This window comes from Torulaspora delbrueckii, chromosome 2, assembly GCF_000243375.1.
Source record: "Torulaspora delbrueckii CBS 1146 chromosome 2, complete genome".
NCBI classification, from domain to species: domain Eukaryota; kingdom Fungi; phylum Ascomycota; class Saccharomycetes; order Saccharomycetales; family Saccharomycetaceae; genus Torulaspora; species Torulaspora delbrueckii.
Window position 1 is genome coordinate 140352 of NC_016502.1, and position 19629 is coordinate 159980.

General features: G+C 42.6%; 10 protein-coding genes across 10 annotated transcripts; 4 read left to right on the plus strand and 6 right to left on the minus strand.

The window, feature by feature from the left end:
* Window positions 1–10: 10 nt before the first annotated feature.
* Window positions 11–4876, minus strand: NUP188 (Nup188p; the record flags this gene model as incomplete). Its single annotated transcript, XM_003679368.1, has 1 exon — window positions 11–4876. The coding sequence occupies one exon, from the start codon at window positions 4874–4876 to the stop codon at window positions 11–13; it is 4866 nt and encodes a 1621-aa protein (XP_003679416.1).
* Window positions 4877–5064: 188 nt separating this feature from the next.
* On the minus strand, window positions 5065–5991 carry PPA2 (inorganic diphosphatase PPA2; the record flags this gene model as incomplete). The annotated part of the gene is made up of 1 exon (XM_003679369.1): window positions 5065–5991. The coding sequence occupies one exon, from the start codon at window positions 5989–5991 to the stop codon at window positions 5065–5067; it is 927 nt and encodes a 308-aa protein (XP_003679417.1).
* Window positions 5992–6205: 214 nt separating this feature from the next.
* RSN1 (Rsn1p) lies at window positions 6206–8914 on the minus strand (the record flags this gene model as incomplete). The annotated part of the gene is made up of 1 exon (XM_003679370.1): window positions 6206–8914. The coding sequence occupies one exon, from the start codon at window positions 8912–8914 to the stop codon at window positions 6206–6208; it is 2709 nt and encodes a 902-aa protein (XP_003679418.1).
* Window positions 8915–9379: 465 nt separating this feature from the next.
* Window positions 9380–10603, plus strand: TDEL0B00790 (uncharacterized protein; the record flags this gene model as incomplete). Its single annotated transcript, XM_003679371.1, has 1 exon — window positions 9380–10603. One exon carries the CDS (start codon window positions 9380–9382, stop codon window positions 10601–10603), a length of 1224 nt encoding a protein of 407 aa, XP_003679419.1.
* A 1070-nt stretch (window positions 10604–11673) lies between these two features.
* Window positions 11674–13101, plus strand: CAC2 (Cac2p; the record flags this gene model as incomplete). Its single annotated transcript, XM_003679372.1, has 1 exon — window positions 11674–13101. One exon carries the CDS (start codon window positions 11674–11676, stop codon window positions 13099–13101), a length of 1428 nt encoding a protein of 475 aa, XP_003679420.1.
* Window positions 13102–13174: 73 nt separating this feature from the next.
* Window positions 13175–13774, minus strand: CUE1 (Cue1p; the record flags this gene model as incomplete). Its single annotated transcript, XM_003679373.1, has 1 exon — window positions 13175–13774. The coding sequence occupies one exon, from the start codon at window positions 13772–13774 to the stop codon at window positions 13175–13177; it is 600 nt and encodes a 199-aa protein (XP_003679421.1).
* Window positions 13775–13967: 193 nt separating this feature from the next.
* SAP30 (Sap30p) lies at window positions 13968–14474 on the minus strand (the record flags this gene model as incomplete). The annotated part of the gene is made up of 1 exon (XM_003679374.1): window positions 13968–14474. The coding sequence occupies one exon, from the start codon at window positions 14472–14474 to the stop codon at window positions 13968–13970; it is 507 nt and encodes a 168-aa protein (XP_003679422.1).
* A 98-nt stretch (window positions 14475–14572) lies between these two features.
* TDEL0B00830 (putative endodeoxyribonuclease) lies at window positions 14573–15460 on the minus strand (the record flags this gene model as incomplete). The annotated part of the gene is made up of 1 exon (XM_003679375.1): window positions 14573–15460. One exon carries the CDS (start codon window positions 15458–15460, stop codon window positions 14573–14575), a length of 888 nt encoding a protein of 295 aa, XP_003679423.1.
* Window positions 15461–15675: 215 nt separating this feature from the next.
* Window positions 15676–18870, plus strand: TPS3 (trehalose 6-phosphate synthase/phosphatase complex subunit; the record flags this gene model as incomplete). Its single annotated transcript, XM_003679376.1, has 1 exon — window positions 15676–18870. The coding sequence occupies one exon, from the start codon at window positions 15676–15678 to the stop codon at window positions 18868–18870; it is 3195 nt and encodes a 1064-aa protein (XP_003679424.1).
* Window positions 18871–19055: 185 nt separating this feature from the next.
* TIF11 (translation initiation complex factor eIF1A) lies at window positions 19056–19517 on the plus strand (the record flags this gene model as incomplete). The annotated part of the gene is made up of 1 exon (XM_003679377.1): window positions 19056–19517. One exon carries the CDS (start codon window positions 19056–19058, stop codon window positions 19515–19517), a length of 462 nt encoding a protein of 153 aa, XP_003679425.1.
* Between the last annotated feature and the right edge of the window lie 112 nt (window positions 19518–19629).

A 19629-nucleotide genomic window follows, 5' to 3' on the forward strand; every position in this document is an offset into this window, starting at 1 on the left:
TCGATGAAGTTCATGTTAACGACTCCTGGAGATCTTTTATATGCTTGCAAATACTCTTCACAAACTCAATTCTCGTGCTATCAGCTTCTAGTTGACGTTGCTCTTCTATAGTCGTAGGAACTACTCTTGAATTCAAGTACTTGGGGTGAGTCAGAAGACGGTTCAAGACATTTTTTAACAGCTTTCTTTCTTGCTCTGTATCCAAGCCTATTATAAGTTCAACTTGTTTATGATTTCCATTTTGGAGCGACCTTCTTGAGGGATTTGTCAAAAATTGCTGGTAGTTCAATGCTTGCATCATTTTCTGCAGAAGTATGAGTTGTGAAGTTTCTCTTATCAAGGCGGTAGAGACCGCGAGTTTGCTGTCCGACCATCTGCATGTTGCATTCTTGATCTGCTGGGAAAAGTATGAGACAAAGAGACAGCATTCAGGCATCACCTTTCCGCCGAATTCACTTAACAACAGTAAAATGATAGAGAGAAGGCCGTTTGTCCATATGTTATGAAGACTTGCCTGTTCTTCTGGAATGATTTTACCCTCTTGAATTGCCACTGAAAGAGGGCTCTCAAGCAGCACAGTGAAAAGACCATTTGAGATAAATTTAGTAGCGATGTGATCAATGGTACACAGTTCGGAGATGAAGGTCAAGGTCAAAGGAGCAAAAACTGTCTCACCATTCATCTTGAACAAGTGCGAGGTTGAATATAGGTTCAATATCACTTTCACTGTTCCTACCTCGTTCAATGATGAAGCCATGATCAAGTTAAATCTATCGGGTGGATTCAATGCTTTGAATTTTGCAAAGAGGGACAACAACAAAAATAAGTCCTGAACACGCTCTTCCATGTTAAAAATCGCAACCTGCCTTCCGTTCGAAGTCGAAGTGCTAATATCTGACAAAATCTCAGACATGATTAGGTAAACCCCTTTGGAGAAGGACAGTTCGAAGAGTTCCAGCAACTGATCTGACTCCATTTCAATAAACTGAGCTCCTGTCCTGACGAAACCTAAAGCAAGCAATATGGAACGTAATATCGGCCTGTAAAAATTTCTCTTAGTCGATTGCCCAATATTAGCGACGAACTCGAGTTGATCGGACTTGAACACTGCTGTTAAAAGCTCCAGCAATTTAAAAAGTGTCTTTTCGGGCAATGACTCAGCTCGTTTTTGGAAAGAATATAGAATGTAAAAGACCAACTGTAGCCGCTCACAGTATACCTCTGTAAAAAGTGGCGCCTCTATGCCAGAGTCAAGATTAACCTGCAGAAAATGTATAGCCAGGTCGAGAAAGCTATTTCTCGGCGGCTTCTCCCTTTTCTTCAAAAACGTGGTCAGAAGGGCACCCCAGGCCTTCGCTGCTGCTATTTGATGAGTAATGTATTTGAGATTGGAAGAAGCTTCGATTATTTCGTCCCTGTACCCTCTTTGCCTTCCTACTCCCGTCCACTTCTCGTCATCCCCGAAAAATCGGTCCATGAGAGGAATTGCGAAGATAGCATCTCGGGAGAAGCTCCCACTGCTGAAGAGGGGCGTAACTGCGAACCTGTCGAGCTTCAATCTCGGCCAATTCTCCATGAAGTTTTTCTCCAGATATTCATGCAAAGTACTATTGTAACCAGTGATTTGGAAAAACTGATTGATGAATGCTAAATCGTTCTCGTCAAGAAGTTGAGAAATTTGCGAATCAACTTCGGAAGAAGTAAATAGGTATAATGCAAAAATTTCGATGATTCGCGAGATCAACCTATATTGGGTAGAAGCCGCTTCCATTTCCTCAATGGAGCTGGCCTCGGGAGCCTTGAACTCTCGAACTCTTTTTAGAAGGACCGAAATAAATTCTGCATCGGCCTTGCAATCTTTAGCGTTAGCCCACGTATTGAAAGCATATGCGATCGAATCCAACAAGCAACATGCAACATCCTCGGGAAGAGAATCGAGATTTAGCGCATTCTTCTTCAAAATGCTTAAAACAGAGGTTTTGCCAGCAATGCGTGTATCTTTCTCCTCTGTCTTGCTCGAGGCTATGCTACCAGTCAGAAAAAGGATAGATAAACCATCTTGTTTGCTCTCCATTAATGCACTGAAGAACATGTAAAGATCCTTTGAGAGTTTATGATTTGTTAGCGGGCTTTCGAGGTCGGATGATATAGTGTTGAGCAAAGCTTCGGAATGCTTCTCACCTAAATATGATAGAAGGAACAAATAATTGTCCGACCAAGGTACCTTGACAAGTGAGTGCAACAATCTTATAATGTGCCTCTTGAGAGTTGGCGTTGAGTGGTATAGATCGACTAGCTTCGGAGAGTTTGCGTAAATCATTTTTTCCAATGAGCTAGGAGGCATCTTGAGGAAACCGCGGATCGAGAGCAATAGAGATGTCAGTTCGAAGGAATGCATAACTAGTTTGGAAGAGACATAGCCAAATGCCTCATCACTTAAGAGAGAGATTTGACTATTCTCGTTTGATAACAAAATGTTCAAAAGGGAAATAGCTGGACGAGTATCTGGAGATTGCGATCCAAGGAATGCGTTGACAATATGGCTGCCACATTTTGCGAGAGTACAGGTGACCTTTTCATTGGGGGCAGATTGGGAATCAAATCCATAAACTGCGTACAAAATTTTGGTAAAGAAAGAAGTTAGATGGAAACCCAGTTCAAACCTCTGTATTACTTTAGTGTACTTCCATTGTTGATAGCTTTCCGAAACGTCAATGAAATGTATTGTCAACTTTTCGAGCAGGTCTTTCTTCGTTCTTGATGGGAAGCCGCTCTCCAGGGCTATCGACTCCGTCACCATTTCATTCGCTAACTTAAGCAGTGATAACGTAAAATCATAAATACCATTCGGAAGCTCGACTGAGCCTAGAATGGTCGTGGCCAATCCTGTTTTACCATATCTGTCGAGAAGGTCTGAACGGGCAATATGGGACCAAACAAAGTGAGGGAAGTTTGGAAAGAGAGAGCCCAAAAATTTTGTTGTAACAGCCGTTAATTCATAGTTTCGCTTGTGCGCCGAGTGCTCAAAGATTTTCAATATGATAGAGACGATGTCATCGTCAGTTACTGAAGCTGAGAGGTATTCGATAATCTCGGTTGACCTCTCGATGGGTGTTTCTGGCGATACAACACGCGTTATAAGCTCGACGATTGAGATCATCGTGTGCCGTGTGCGGTTGTCCAGGCTCAAATCATTCTTGATGTAGAATTCGCATAGATTTTGTAGGATCCGACCTAAGACCGCCCAGCCACTGTAGTTATACATGAAAACGATAACATCCTCATCAGAGCTTGCTGCAGTTGGTAGGATTTTACCTTTTGTATCTTCAGGAAGTGGCAAAAAGATCTCTTCGTCGAACTCCAGTGGCGGCTTCACGAGAAACTCCTTCTTGAGCACGATAAGGTCCAAATTTCTGCTTGTTGCCTCTGTTTCATCATATATATCGTAATCCAATTCGGCAAGCTTCGACTTTACCGCATAGGTGCTGAGATTTCTCCATTCAAAGTTGGCAAACTGGATATGAACCGCTGTTAGATTAACTAAAGGCAAAAGCGCTTCATCAATAAGCGGTAGCTTGGCCCTCAGTATGGTAAGTTTTTTCTCAAATTCTGTGTCTGACAGGAATCCCTCAACAAATTCATCTGGTGCCCGCAGTAGTACAGCTTTGATCATATCGGAGGTTTGTGAATTTAGAGGAATGAAATTTAGTGATAGCCTCACATAGGAGCTTATGATGGCTGAATATAAGCTTTCAGATGACAGCGCCGATGAAAGTTTCTTGATTGATTCGAAAATGTTAGCATTCTCGGCTCTAGAAGCGAAGCTTGCCATTACTTCAAAAATGGGTGTTTTACCAAACACACTTTGTATAAATTGAGATTCCTTGTTTGGCAACTCCTCCAAAGCATAATATTTCGAGAAAAGGATGAAGGACCACATGTAAAGTATCGCTGGATGAACACTTTCACTTTTGAAGATCGAATTCAACTTGCCAAAACAATCAGCATCACTATAATAAGGCGCATCGAAGTTAATCGATGAAGTTGTACTATCGAGACCAAGCACTAACAGGGTATTTACCGTTATGAGTGCCTCTATCTTGGTTCCAATCATCTCTGGAATGTTGGAATCAACACTCAGCATTTCTCTAATGCTGTCATTAGTATCTTCCACGAATCTAAACCAGAGGTCCACAACATCGTTCGGCAGAGTAGCATTCAAAATCAACATTGTTAGGGTTCTCAAAATATTTGTCACGTACACCAAGTTCTGTGATTCCGTCAATTGCTTGATCTCAGCTGATTTACGTCCTTCCATATATTTGTCATTTATCTGTGATTCCTCAAACTCTTTCAGTATGATCTTACGTGCAAGCTGAATCATATCCTTGCATATGTCATACCGCTTGTCGTTAATCTCTTGTACTATATTTCCCTCAGTGTGAGTAAAATCCTTGTTGTTCAATAATGAAGAGAGAATGAACAAAGCCGCATTCCTTTCCTGGAAAGCATAGTGAGCCAACTGTAACATGCTCACTCCCACGTAAATCTTTGATTTGGCCTGTGTTATAACTCTTAGCAGAATCTTGCGGTTTATCCCGGTCATTTTTGCCAATGAATCTGCTTGCTCACTACTTTCCTCAGATATATTGTCATCGTCGGCTCCTCTCAACTCAATTGGCCTCGTCTTTGAGTCATTCGTAAGTTCACCTTCATGAAAGCTTGTGACAAACGCAATAGCTGATGTAAAGGTGGCTAAAAAATGGTCTACCACTTTCTGATTGGGATCTAAGCCGTTTTTCACTGGCTGATATGAACGAATGCAGTATGCCACATCAGCGAAGGAGAGGTAATCGCTAGCCACATTTGAAGCCATTACTCTCAATTCTCCTGGGTTACAATAAGAGAGGGCGAAAGTAGTCTAAATAAAGGCTCAATTAACGGTAATAATTTAGCAAGTCTTCGTGATGAACGCCGCCTTTTCGGTTATTTACCATCAAATTTTTTCTTACTTAGGCGTTAACACAGGGTAAAAATATACAAAGACTAATTAATTTACCGACATTAGGAGCAATTGTCAAGCCTAGCTTCTACGTAGCTCCATTTGTGAACTTCTGCCGGAATCTCCTGAGCAGGTTTAATGTCGGGCTTTATTTTGACTCCTTCACCAGCTCTTTTGGTGGAGGGAGCGCCATCGACCTGTTTTGAACTGATCAGCGACTTCCAGGCGTCGTTGCACTCTTGAATCGTATCAATGGTTTCGTGAACGTCTTTATAAGCGCCATCAAACGCGAATTCGTTAGGTGGTTTGCCCGCAGGGATCTTGTAATTTCTAAACCATTCTCTCGTGGCGTTTAGAATACCTGGTAGTTTATCCTCAACGTCATTCAAGTTATTAATCTCTGTGGCCAGTGGATCATTCACGTTAATTGCTATCACTTTCCAGTCCAACTCGCCATCATCGATGAGTGCTAGTGATCCCAAGATTTTGACCTCAAGGACGCTACCTGTCTCGAGAACATCTGAACCGATCTCGCAGCAGTCAAGAGGATCGTTATCGCCTTTCAAAGACCCAACGCTGGTCTGATTGGGGTCCTCCCAGGTCTGCGGTAATGCTCCGTAGTTATGAATGTAACCGTGGTAAGGAAAAATATTGTGAACGAACCGAACTTTCCCCTTCTTTGTGTCCTGAACGATGGGATTGTAGTCCAGTTCTTTGGAGATTTCAAACTTTGCATTAGACCAGCGGGGAACTTCCACTATCATGTTCACGGTTTTGCAAGACCTATCTAGCTTTAGCGGAACATCATGAAAGTATGATCCAACCTCTCCATTGGACAGTTGAAGATATTGCTTGTAATCCCTCGTAAATTTATTCCCCTGCTGTATGGAGGAAAATTGTCTCTTTGCATTAAGGATCGAACTTATCTCAAGAAGCCTAGTCAAAGGCATTGTTCTGCAGTTAACTTTCAGGGCGCTGGATAAAAACATCCAGGGAATTGAGACATACAGCTACGAACCTTAGCTCTTATTTTTATGAATCTTAAATCTCTGTCTAAAACATTCATCTAACCAATCCGCAGAATGAAATATTGGCGTGTTGGGTCTGTAGCGGTCAAGAAAATAATTATATGAAAAAAGCTTATAGTTAGTTATACTTATTTTTCTCTAATTACTCTATGTTTTATTTTACAAATACGAATATTTATGTTGCCTGATTATCGGCGAATGGGTCTTTAGAATCCTTCGATTCATCTACAGGTTCTTCACCTGTTGGGGGACCAATATACCATCCAATTTGACCTTCTTCGTTAATGACGGCGTTTGCATCAGAGATTTCAACGACTGAGTTTAATTCTTTTACTTGATAAGTGGAGAATCCGTAAGGATCTCTGGCCAACCAGATATTGGGACATGGGGCATGCACGTAAGGATAATCGTAGGCGTTAGCAATATCATCCTCGGATGTCAACTCATCTGGATTTGGAAGACCATATATCTCTGGCAATTTGGCTTTCACGGCCTGAAAAGAGCAGTAAATGTGAGGTAGAAAAAACCTCTTATAGAAGGGTGCATGAGGAAGAGTTTGTCTTGTTCCATCTGCCAACAACGGGACCCATGTGATAGTATTTTCGGAGGCCTCATTATACTTCACGTTGTTGTTGTACTCAATAGTTTGTTCACTTAGCAAGCTTGACATTTTATCAGAATTGAGACGCGCAGAGTTTCTAGGCTCAAACTTTTTGATTGGGAATTGAGGTAACTCCTTAATATCATCTTCTTCCATTGTATCGCCATAAATATTCTTGAAGGAAGGCGTATCCGATTTACCATCTAATGGCTTCATAGAATCTACGGGAACATATTTCATCAAATGGTCAAAAGCTTTGTTTAGATTCAGGTGAACGAAAACTGTGACCACTAAAGCAACAACTTGCAGAACAATAGGGCCCCAACCTGTGCCGACTGCAAACAACCCAAGTAGACAGACTTGTCCAATGTAGATACCCACGATTGTTTGGAACAAGGCTCTAGGGTAGCACATTCCTCTCATATCTGGTGCCTCCTTTTGAATGTAGGTCAAGATGTAAAGGTAAGCGAAGTAAAGCAGGAAGAAACCAACCGCAGCAAAGAGTAAGATTATAGGCGAGATGATTGCATATGAAAAGACAATGACTGCCAGATTGGTGTAAACTGGAAAAACTGTTCCCCATCCAGGAGCATCCAGGTCAGTGAAACGATTCCACATCTTCCTTGGAGTCTTATCAAGCAAGTATCCGAAGACGTAATGGAAAAATAGAGGAATAACTTGAGCCAATGAACCTGATGATACTGACATACCAGTCAAAAGAATGTATGAGATGAAGAAATTCGAGGATTTTGGCAAATTGGAAGCCAAGAGTGACATGGCTTTAGTAGGTTGCTCTGCAATTTGTGTAGCCGTTGATGTGATGGCAGATGACAAAGTGGTGACGAAGAAAACTTGAATAATTTGGAATGCGAAGAAAGCCTGCTGTGTAAAATACTCCACGGCCTCTAGAGATGAAGCTCCGTTTAGTCTTGCCATCAGCCTTATAAAAGTGGGCAGAAACGACATTAACCATGCCAATGCAATTGTTGGTGACAAGGACGTAAGTAGACCAAGCAGCGGATCAGGCAATTTATAAATAAATTTGAGCCAAGGGAGCTTGTTAGTCAAATAGGTAATACTTGAGACCATACCAACAAAGGCCACAGGGATTGCCCAGAAACAACACAATGCGGCAATGGCGGCAACAGCCATCACATTTCTACCGATTCTCTCGAACCAGAACATACGCATGTTGAGCCATATGATATGTCCTGGTTCGATCCCCAAGGTAGAAGGCCTCATAGATAATGGAGAATGATGGGTAACTGTCTGCAATGCAACTTGGGCCTGATATTGGGATTCAAATTCGACGAACACTGAATTGAAAGGGGAACCGTTGATATAGTTTGCTTGTAAAAGTTTGACTTCCTTGTCAATCTCTGGGATCTTTTCTTTAAGGTATGAAATGGTATCGACCTTTTCACCGATGATTGGCTTCAATTTATGTGTTGGTCTTTTCTTGTCTGCCACATACTGAGTGATATCCGAGGAGATCTCAGCGTCTGGGTCCTTCTTCTTAATCTTCTTAATCTTTCCCACAGCATTTCTAATGTACGAGCTCAATGCATTCTCTAACTTTGCAACCATGGCGTCCCTTGTCTCGACTTTTTTTGCCAATTCATTGTGACCACCTCTTGTAATCCAAACTCTCTTGACACCATCGAAAAGCTTAGCAAATTCATGTTCACTCAAATACTGCTCAGGCACTGTTTGGAAAAGCACCGTTCTTGAAGACAGTTTTTTACCATAACGAGGTGAAGACAAAACGACCTCTCTGAGGGAATTGTAATAGGTAAGCTCTCTGTAAATGACAAACATGAACATCCAATAAAAAACCCAGCCGCAGAAAATATGCGCATAGTAACGACCGGGATGCTTAACATTTTGAAAAGCCAATTGATCAACACCATCCTGATGATTACCGTTACTGGCATTGACAGCAAATAGGATTGGGAAAATGTAAGTCATAGACAAAACACAGTATGCACAAATGATGAACAGATACCGTAAAAAAAAATACCCGTCCAAACCAGCCTGCTGCAATATGAAATTATCAGATTTCTTCAGTAAAGGCAAGAACCATTGCCAAAGACCTTTTGGTAAAGGTTCAGGCTTCTTCTCATCATTGATCAGGTCAAATGAGGATTTTGGTTCGTACATTCTCTTCAGCTTGATTCTTAAAACCAAAAAAATGGTCATAAAGATACCAAAGAGCGTCAAGTTACTGACGATCGCAGTGACTAACTGCTGCGTCGCCGTTCCCTCCGAAGTCGAGTCAGCCATTTTTTTACCTCCTCTTTCTACCAATTGCTGATACTTCTTGCTTGCTCACCTCTCAAGGTAACGTTTACCGGGCTGGCAGGCTCCTTTTTACTTGTCCTTTGTCTACTACTTTATTTATTTCTGGGCATCTCAGTTATATCGATGTCTCATCTGAAATCTTTTCTCGGAAAAACTTCTTCCCTGATCTGGCTGGAGGTTATTCCGCTTCCGTGCCGCATTTTCCTAGAACAGCTCGTAGATACTCTTCGACACGTTCTGTGTTCTCGAGGCTTGCCCCTCAGCTTCTGGAACACCCTTCGGAGAAACTATTTCCCCGAAGATCTTCCGTGGCAGCTTTTCAATTGAAAGAATGGTCTGCCACATACATCCATCAAAAGTTTCAAGGCATACCAACGCGAATTGTTTACCTCATAGCGCCGCGGTGAATAGGTAGAGAACACTGCCAATTTCATAAGGGAACCATTGATGGAAATGGCTGATCACGGTCCGCTTCATAAGTGGAATAGTTGTCCCGATCTCTTGAATGTACCAAAAGTACCGATAGAGAGTTTAAAGAAGCTCCATGTGTATGATTTTGACAATACTTTGTATTGCAGTCCGCATCCTAATAAACAGCTATACACTAAGAAGCTGTATGACCGACTTTACAACTCTTCCAGCTTGCTTAATGGGGGCTGGTGGTCAGAACCATGTTTTTTGGAACAATCATTTACCAATATGATCAATTCCAGTGAGGAAGAACGGGCAAAGTATTGGAACATAGATATGCTTGAATTGGCCAGGAAATCGGAACAGGATCCTCAAGCAATTTCAATTGTTCTTACTGGAAGAAAAGAAGTTTACTTTGCATCGATGTTCAGTAAGATGTTTCTGGAACTTGACGATCTAACATTCAATGCCGTATGTTTGAAAAGGGCAAACTGCGGCAGTAGTACTGCCGAATACAAGATTTCGCTGATTACAGATTTCTTGGACCATTATCCTTCATTAAACGAGCTGATCATTTATGATGATCGCCCGCAGCAGATTAAAGTCTTCGAGAGAGCCTTTAGCAACTCGCAGGTGGTTCATGTTCAGCCACAATTCAAAATGCTTGAGGTCTCTGATGAATGCCGACTGGTAAAGGAAATTTTTGAAAGATATCATATGGCTAACTCCTTGGTCTGGACACCACCGACATGTGGTTTTATCGTGGACAGAACTACATACCGCACATTGATCAATTGGACGTTTCGATTCTTCAAGAAGAAATATAAAATGTCTTTGTTACCACATTATCCGATGTATATACCGCTTGCAGCAGACACCAATGACGAGATTGCTCGAATCTGGTCAAACAACAATCCACAAGTCATGAAATCACCTTCCAGTACTAAAGAAATCTGTGACAGATTCCACTCACAGCAAAACTTGCAAGGTAATTGTGCCATCAAATTCAACGTCATTGAAATCGGTTACCGGACGTCTGAAAAGTATCGTCGCACCCTAGAAATATACTACAAAGTAGAGGCATCAGACAGTAACAGATACGTCTCGCCCTCTCCAACAACCTTGATGGCTATATCCACGGAAACAACTTTGCCCAAGGGTCGCACAGAGTTGAACTCTCTCAGATGGGTCTCCCTAGATAGGCCTATCAAGTTGAAGACCGTGCTTGGCCATTTTGCGCGTCTTACAACTACTGATTGAAATTTTGTCGATTGTGAAAGAAACAAGTAAAGTTCGGCTCAATTCATCGTTGGATCTAATGAATTGAGCTACAAATGAACATGAGTTCCTTTTCGATTTATATTAGCACAATTACGGCTCTGCCAGACCATGGGAGTAGTCCATCAGGAATTTGACATATGTGCTGAAGCCATCCCAATATTTTACGCGATCCTGCTTCGTCTGCTGACGATAGAAAAACGCATAGTATCAGGAAGCATGACTATAAAGCTCAATTGGTGATTGAGTTGAAGATATCAAATGATGAAATGATTTGAAATGATTTGAAGAGTGTTGATAAATTTCAAATAAACCGAAGACTTCAATTTTTTTCATTTTAAACGCTTGAGGGCTTGAGTCACCATGAACGTTTCAACTACATAGCGAATTCACTTCAATATAAGCGCCATTGGTCGTTATTATCAGTTTTTGCGTCATGATGGTGAATCTTATAGCATAAACCATAAATCAACAGGTAGTTTGACGGAATTAAGTAATGTTCAGAGTCATTGAGTAAAAGCAGATATGTTTGAGCTTAATCAGTGAAACAACTAACTGAAACACTCAGCATCGGAGCATCTCGTTACTCCTGTGCCCGACATTTGCGGGTCATCAAAGAGGGTATAGAATAGGCCATTTCTGAGAAGTTTCGTTTTCTCATTTAACTGAAACCAATTGTACTCGAAGCTACGTCAAGAAGAGTAAAACGTGTTCGACAGGGATTTCGACGTAGCTGAAAACATCATGCTAAAGTACTGTTGCATGCGTTTGTTGACAAGTGGTAGGTATTCCATTTATAACGTTTTGACCGTCGGCCTTGAACGTGTAAGAATAAAACTGTAAATATCTATTGAGTTTTAATATGTGAATGCGTGCAATGGAACAAGCAGACAAGGTAAACCGTTGGATTGGCCACTGGCATCAAATCTTAGTGCTATACTTTTTATGCTTTCATTCTTGGTTGAAAAATTAAGTAGGCGATCTTCCGTCATCCTGAAAAGAGACGCGTAAGTCTAGATGAGCTCACAAGAACACCAAGAGGTCGGTTAAGAATGGAGGCTTCCAATTTGCAAATATACTGGCATGAATCGCAGCCTATCTACAGTCTTTGCTTCCAGCCAAATCAAGAGGGAAAGCCTAGACTGTTCACAGCTGGAGGTGACAATAGAATACGTGCTTGGCAATTGAATTTCGACGAACCCTCAAAGACCAAGATAGATACAATTGATTACTTGTCTTCCTTGACACAACATGAGCAAGCTGTTAATGTGGTAAGATTCAATCATCGTGGTGACACACTTGCTACTGCTGGGGATGATGGACAATTGCTTCTTTGGAAGATCAATGAGACCAAAGAGAAACAGTTTGGTGTTTCTGATGCAGAATTCGAAGAGTTCAACGAGACTTGGAGTGTTTGGAAGAGATTACGCTCCAACGGTAGTGGAATTGGAGCTTACGAGGTATATGATATGGCATGGTCGCCAAAGGACGACTATATTGTCACCGGCTCTATGGATAACGCTATCCGAGTGTTTCACGTAGCCACAGGCGAGTGTGTAGCGCATATGACAGACCATAATCATTATACTCAGGGTGTCGCATGGGACCCGCTCGATCAACTTATTCTGTCCCAGTCTGCAGATAGAGCAGTGAATGTCTATGAGATAATACGAGATCAGGATGCAGAGAGCAAATTACAACTAAAGCTTAAGAATAAGATCATGAAGTGCGAACTGCCGCAACGACATAAAGAGACTGATCAGTTAAATTTGAGCAATACCAAGTTATCATTTTTATTTCACAACGAAACACTACCCTCTTTTTTTAGAAGACCTGCTATATCTCCCTGTGGGAGCCTTATTTGCATTCCAGCTGGTATTTTGAAGAGTGATACTGGTGTAGAGAGCAATAGTTTACCGGAGCTGAACAATGCGGTCTACCTATACACTCGAGCAGCGATAAAGAACAATTTAAACAAACCTATAATGTGCCTCCCCTTTTTGAAGAAGCCGGCCACTGTCATTTCGTTCAATCCGAATTTTTACAAGCTTTCTGATAACACGAAAAGCTATCTCAAGCTGCCTTACAAGCTGGTCTTCGCCGTCGCTACTTCGAATGAAGTGTTGATATACGACACTGAATCCGTAAAGCCCCTAGCAATTATTGGCAACTTGCACTATACCCCACTCACAGATCTTGCATGGAAACAGGACGGCAGCCTCTTGATGGTCTCGTCCACTGACGGTTTCTGCTCATATATCTCAATTCAACCTAGCACTCTGGGAGAGAAGATTACTCCACAGATCGCAGAATCCATTGGATCATCAGAGAAAACTGATATACCATCGACATCACCAGCGAAAACTAGCATAATAAATCTCCTACCCGTCAAGAGGAAAAATACATCCAAGAGTGAACCAGAATCTGGTAAACAGAAAGATAAACGCAGGGTACAACCCACATTAATCAATATCGAATAAATTCATGCAAGTATTTAATTTTATAAAGCCGATTCTTCGGTGAGCCAATGACTATTAACAGTCGAATAACGACTCAATTCAGCAAACTCTTCAAACTCTCATCATTCTCGAGCCTCTTTTCCATATTCTTTCTCGCCTGCCACACCATGAACTTTTTTCTACCTTCCACATCCAACTCTTTAAAGTCTTCCGCGCTCAAATCATCGTTAGGATCAACGTTGAATTTCTCTAACAAGTTATCAGGCCTTATATTGTTCTTCTTTCTTGGATCTCCATGCTCTTGTTGCGTAGCTGCTGGCGAAGCCCTATTCGTTGGGGAAGCCCGGTATCCCGGTGGATAAGGGAAACTGTCACCTCTCAAAAATCTTTCCACAGTCTCTTCAACAGACCCTGTTTGTTCCAAATTATACCTAATCTGCTCAACATGCAAATGAGGAGCCAAACTTTGGACGACTTGGATCATATCTGGTGTCACGTTTCTTCTAACCTGTCTTGCTGTCCTCTGACGTGGCGAATCACCAATCTGCTGGCCTCTAGCACCATTTCTCTCACCCGCTCTGTTCTCACCAGCAAGTTGTTGAGCTGATGGATGCTGATCTGACTGCGTGAACCATCTTAAAAGCACGAAACCAATCACTATAGTAATAAGAAATGTCACCGTCGACTGGTCCATCTTTTGCAAGTTTAACAAACCGTTAATTGACCTCCTCCCGTTCACCCATGAACAGTTGATCAATGTCTTGTTCTTTATAATGAAAGTCAACTAAGGATAGTTGGACATGCCCGTCGTGAGTGACGCTGATCAGCTTCACCATAAAGCCATCACCATCATATACGATGAGTTGGGCGTTCTAGCTGGGCTGTTCTTATCCTTTGAACTCCATTCTGAACCTTCTTTTTTGGTTCTTGACCTTGTAGATGAACTGCGGTATACAGTCGGCCTCTTTGACTGTGTGTGCGGTGAAATGCTTGCTGACTTGGGAAGCGAGGTCCCGTTTAGCAATCCTTGAATGGGGTGTTTCAGAATGATTCTGACGATATGAGTAAGTCCTGGAACCTATCTGGGACCCAAGCAAGTACCCCGATAGAGTCATGTTGTCCCGGGCATCAATTCCATAATGGTCCTTGTAACGACGTAAAAATTCGTCCGAGTACGATTCAAAGTCTACAGGGCCCGGCTTCATAGTGAGATCTGGGTGGTTGTTCGTGATATTCTTCTTGGTGAGGTCCCTGAGGTATTGTTGTTGTGCGGCGGTGAGCCTCTGCTTAACGTTGGAACGGGATGCTGCGCTAGCGGTAGTTCCGACGGTCCCGACATTGGACACCCTGGTTCGGGACTCAGACTCGCTATTGGAGTTGCCGTTACGGGCCATTATGATATCCTGTACTTACGTGTGTTGTTGTAGTTAAAATAGTGATTCTTGTTTTTGTTAGTCCGCCGTTAACTGAGAAAACCTATATACAGAGAATACTACGCTATAAATCGCAAGTAGTTGTCGTAAATGAGCGTTTTACAACTTTCAAGACCATCCAAATCGCAAGCCTGGGATATTTTCTCGCATATATGTTGCAATTGAGCTCTTAACTGGTCTGCAGGCTGTGTATCGATCGGGAAATCTGTCTCCGTTAGCAGACAACTTCTCGGTATCGCTTTTACTAACTCCAAACCGGTTTCATCTGTCTTAAAGTTGATGTATTGGGATAAGCTAAGGAAGATCCGCGATTGGGGGAACTTTCGCAACCAGGAATCTGTCAAAGTTTGGAACGATCCGGTGTATGAGTGCAAACACACTTTGACCTCTTTGGTTGGGAGCAACTCTTGTATGCACTGCTCAAACAATACTCCGTGACACTTGACACCATGTAGGGAAACCGGCTTTCTGTATTTACAAGCTAGCTGGCACATTCGCCGGAACACTTCGATCTGGTGCGCCATCTTCACCTTAACCCGTGAGAGCCTCGCACCGCTGTTTTGGACGTAAAAACCATTCTCCGGTAACCTAAACAACTTGTCCAAGCCAATCTCGCCTACCACAGCAATCTGAGACTCTTCAAAATCTTGCTCGATATACTCATCGAGCGCAATGGGTGCGGGCAGCTGCGCTAATAGCTGTTCGAACTCTTCAGATACCCTCCATTCTAGCACAGATTCGTAATGCGACCTTTTATCGCACTGATGCACACTATACAAATGACTATACCATGGATGTATACCAAAGCACTTCTCTACTCCATCAAGGCCCTTAAGCGTTGCCCAATCACCACTAAAATTCGACATAACACATCTTCTTGTCTCTCTCTCATCTTCAATCTGGCCCTGACCACTAACATGACAATGTGCGTCAACGAATGGAACCATTTAGATCTCTCAGTGGGTCTTTTGTCGCTCACTCTGTCTGCCAGGGGGGCATTGTTCGTCGTTAGCTGAATGCGCAACAACTGATCTCCTTGCAAAACGAGGGGGTTGGAAAAGTCTCAATGTTAAAGACCACTCTTAACATCTCCATATAAGCTTCTGGTAGTCCATTAAAGAGTACAAGGTGGTAGTCGAACGAACCGAGTTAGCTATAGAGAATGACGATCATTATTGCTTCGCTTTTCTTGCCTCACCAGCCTCAGTTTGAGTTAGAAGGGCCTGTTGACGAAAGCCAGGGGCTTGTGAATGCCAATTTAGTTAAAGTGAATGCTTCGAGCGAGAGCTTGGGACGCCAGAGGGCTCCTTCAAGTGCCGGGCAGGAGCTTTTGAATCCCACAGATGGAGGGGGTTCTCGAACAGCTAGCCCTGCTCCTTCAAGTGGATTGTTGCATGAAAAACCATTGAGTTCAGAGAAATTTATGGAAAGTTTGACCGCTCAGGGCACTCAGGCTGGGACGCCCATCAATCCGGCTGCGCAAGCGGTACAGGGTGGTTCTGCACAGGACTTCTTCGCGAATCGCGATGTTAGTTCACCATTTGGGTCTGTTCCTGGAAGCCCAGGTCTTGAAGCACCAACTGCATCCCATCCGGACTCGACCGCTAATCTTTTGAAGAATGTTAATAAGTCATTGTTGTATCAATCTGTGCTGAATAGTGCGAATTCTTCACAAACGGAACTCGATGGTCCACCTAAATTGAATCGTGTCTCTTCGAGTACCGTAGTGACACCAAAATCTAGAGCTGTGCCCGATGTTAGCTCTGCGGTGGTGGATTTCGCCAAGGTTAAGAAGCAGCAACAACAGTCGGCTCTGCCCGCCATGAAACGGGTTCCACGTACCGTATCGATGAATAGCGGGTCTGCCAAATCTGGTCCTTCAAATTTGAAGTACTCGCAGATCGCTAAGGACATGGATTACGACGGCGAAAGCTGTATTTCAGAGACAGAATCCGAGTATGAGCTAACTAATGGGTCTGATTCGGATATGGAGCTCGAAGGCAAGAAGAAATATCACGTTCCAAAGTTTGGCGGGTATTCTAATAATGCCAAATTGAGAGCCTCTTTGTTGCATAGTTCGCACGAGCTATTTGGACGTATACCATGGACCATAGTGCCTAGCCTCAAAGGTAACGGTGCCTTGAGAAACGCTGTCTTTAATGCCAAGGCAGAGAAAATCATTAGTGATGAAGTGAGGTGGGTCGGGACTATCGGTATCCCAACGGATGAAGTTCCCAATGACGTTTGTGAGCACATCAGCGACAAGTTACAAAAGGAGTTTGGCTGTGAAGCGGTCATTACCGATGATGTGACATTCAAGGGCGCCTACAAGAATTTCTGCAAGCAGATCCTATGGCCAACTTTACACTACGAAATCCCAGATAACCCAAATTCGAAGGCTTTTGAAGATCACTCTTGGAACTATTTCCGCCAACTGAATCAGCTGTTTGCGGAAAGAATCATCAAAACCTACAAGTCTGGCGATACAGTTTGGGTTCACGATTATCATCTGATGTTGGTACCTGCAATGGTCAGGGATGCTTTGCCGCAAGCAAAGATCGGTTTCTTCCTACATGTGTCTTTCCCTAGTAGTGAAGTTTTTAGATGCTTTGCTCAAAGAGAGAAGATCTTGAAGGGACTGCTCGGTTCCAATTTTGTGGGCTTCCAAACCAAAGAATACGCCAGACATTTTATGCAAACTTGTAACAAATTATTGATGGCAGATGTTATAGAGAATGAAATCAAATACAAGGGTAAGATCGTCGAGGTTAACAATACCCCAGTTGGTATCGATTTGTTCAACTTAAACGCAAAATTGAAGCATGAGAAGGTCTTGCAATGGCGTCAACTAATTAAGGATAAGTGGAATGACAAAAAGTTGATTGTTTGTCGTGATCAGTTCGACCGTGTCAGAGGCCTGAAGAAGAAGATGTTAGCCTACGAGAGATTTTTGAGACAGAACCCTGAATACATTGAAAAGGTTACCATGATCCAGATATGTATCGGTACTCAACAAGATGCCGAACTGGAACGTTCCATTATGATTGTGGTCGACAGAATCAATTCATTGTCTCCAAACATTAGTACATCTCAACCAGTAGTATTTTTGCATCAGGACTTGGATTACGAGCAATATATTGCTTTGAGTTCTGAGGCAGATATGTTTATGGTTGATCCATTGAGGGAAGGTATGAATTTAACCTGTCATGAATTCATTGCATGTTCCGAAGAGAAACACGCTCCACTATTGCTATCTGAATTTACCGGTAGTGCCGAAATTTTGAGAGAAGGCGCCATCTTGATCAATCCATGGGATATTCAATGCGTCGCTGACTCTATCAAGGAGGCTCTAGAGATGTCACCAGAGGAGAAGAGGTTACACTGGAAAACGATGGTAAAGAGCGTGATCAACAACGACTCCGACAACTGGATCGTTCGCTCATTACAAGACATCAACAACGCCTGGGAATTCAACAAGGAAAGATCTACCGTTTTCAACCTATCTGCGGACCACTTCTTGAACGACTACAAGAACTCAAAGAAGCACTTGTTCATCTTCAAGATCTCTGAACCCCCAACTCACAGAATGATCTCTATTTTAAACGATCTAAGTGCCAAGAACATCGTATTCGTCATGAACTCTTTTTCAAAGACAACCTTGGAAAGTTTGTACAGTCGTGTGCTGAACATTGGTCTAATAGCTGAAAATGGTGCCTACGTTAGACTCAAGAATAACTGGTACAATATTGTCGAACAGGTCGACTGGAAAAATGAAGTGGTCAAGATTCTCGACGACAAAGTGGAGAGACTACCTGGTTCCTACTACAAGATCGCAGACTCTATGATTAGATTCCACACCGAAAACGCAGAAGACAAGGACCGTGTAGCCAGTGTTGTCGGAGAGGCCATAACCCATATCAACACTCTGTTTGAAGAAAAGGGAATCCACGCCTACTTGCACAAAAGTATCGTATTTGTCCAACAACGCAACCTAGCGCTAGCGGCTGCCCAGTTCCTACTGAGATTTTACAATAGTAGAACAGACTCCGGCAACAGCAGCTCCGTACCAGTGACACCTAATGATATCGGCTCTTCCGTAAGCCCTCGTGGCGGCTACTTCTCCACTACGGGCAAATCACAGTATCACGTCGATTTCGCTTGTGTCACTGGCTCCTCATCACCCATCATCGAGCCTGTTTTCCAACTGGTCAAAGAAGAAGTCGCTCGCGGCGCCTTACGTTACGGTTACAGCGTAGTCTACGATGGCATAACTTCTACATATGCCAAGGACCACATCGACGGTCTCAACGAGCTTTTCACCCTGCTCCAAGAGGTTACAAAGACCTCTCATCGCTAGTGACTACCTCTTCCACGTGACCCCACTAGTCTGTATAGATTTTTTACATAGAAATAACGTCTCACGACCTTGAAAAGTTTTCAAAGTGATACAGCTTGAAGCTATAAGTGAAAAGTTTCAACTTTGTATAGTTTGAATCAAAGTTTTGCTCAAAAGCTATCTTAAGCACTTCAAATAGGTTCATCATGGGTAAGAAAAATACCAAGGGTGGTAAGAAAGGAAGAAGAGGAAAGAACGAGAGTGATGGCCCAAAGCGTGAGCTTTATTATAAGGAAGAGGGCCAAGAGTATGCTCAAATTACCAAGATGCTCGGAAACGGTAGAGTAGAAGCTACATGTTTCGATGGTGTTAAGAGAATGGCTCACATTAGAGGTAAGTTGAGAAAGAGGGTCTGGATGGGTCAAGGTGATATCATCTTAGTATCTTTGAGAGATTTCCAAGATGATCAGTGTGATGTTGTGCACAAGTACAATTTGGATGAAGCTAGAACATTGAAGAGTCAAGGTGAACTGCCTGAAAACGCCAAGATTAACGAAACTGATAACTTTGGTTTCGAATCCGATGAGGATGTTAACTTCGAGTTCGGTAATGCCGATGAAAGTGAAGATGAAGAAGAAGATGATGAGCTCGACATCGATGACATTTAAACGCTTTGGCTTAGGCATCGTATCGGCCGCCACATCACATGCATAGATTCCCCTCCCAATTATATATGTATACTTTCTAATTTATACAAGTAAAGTAATCAAGAATAGCTGT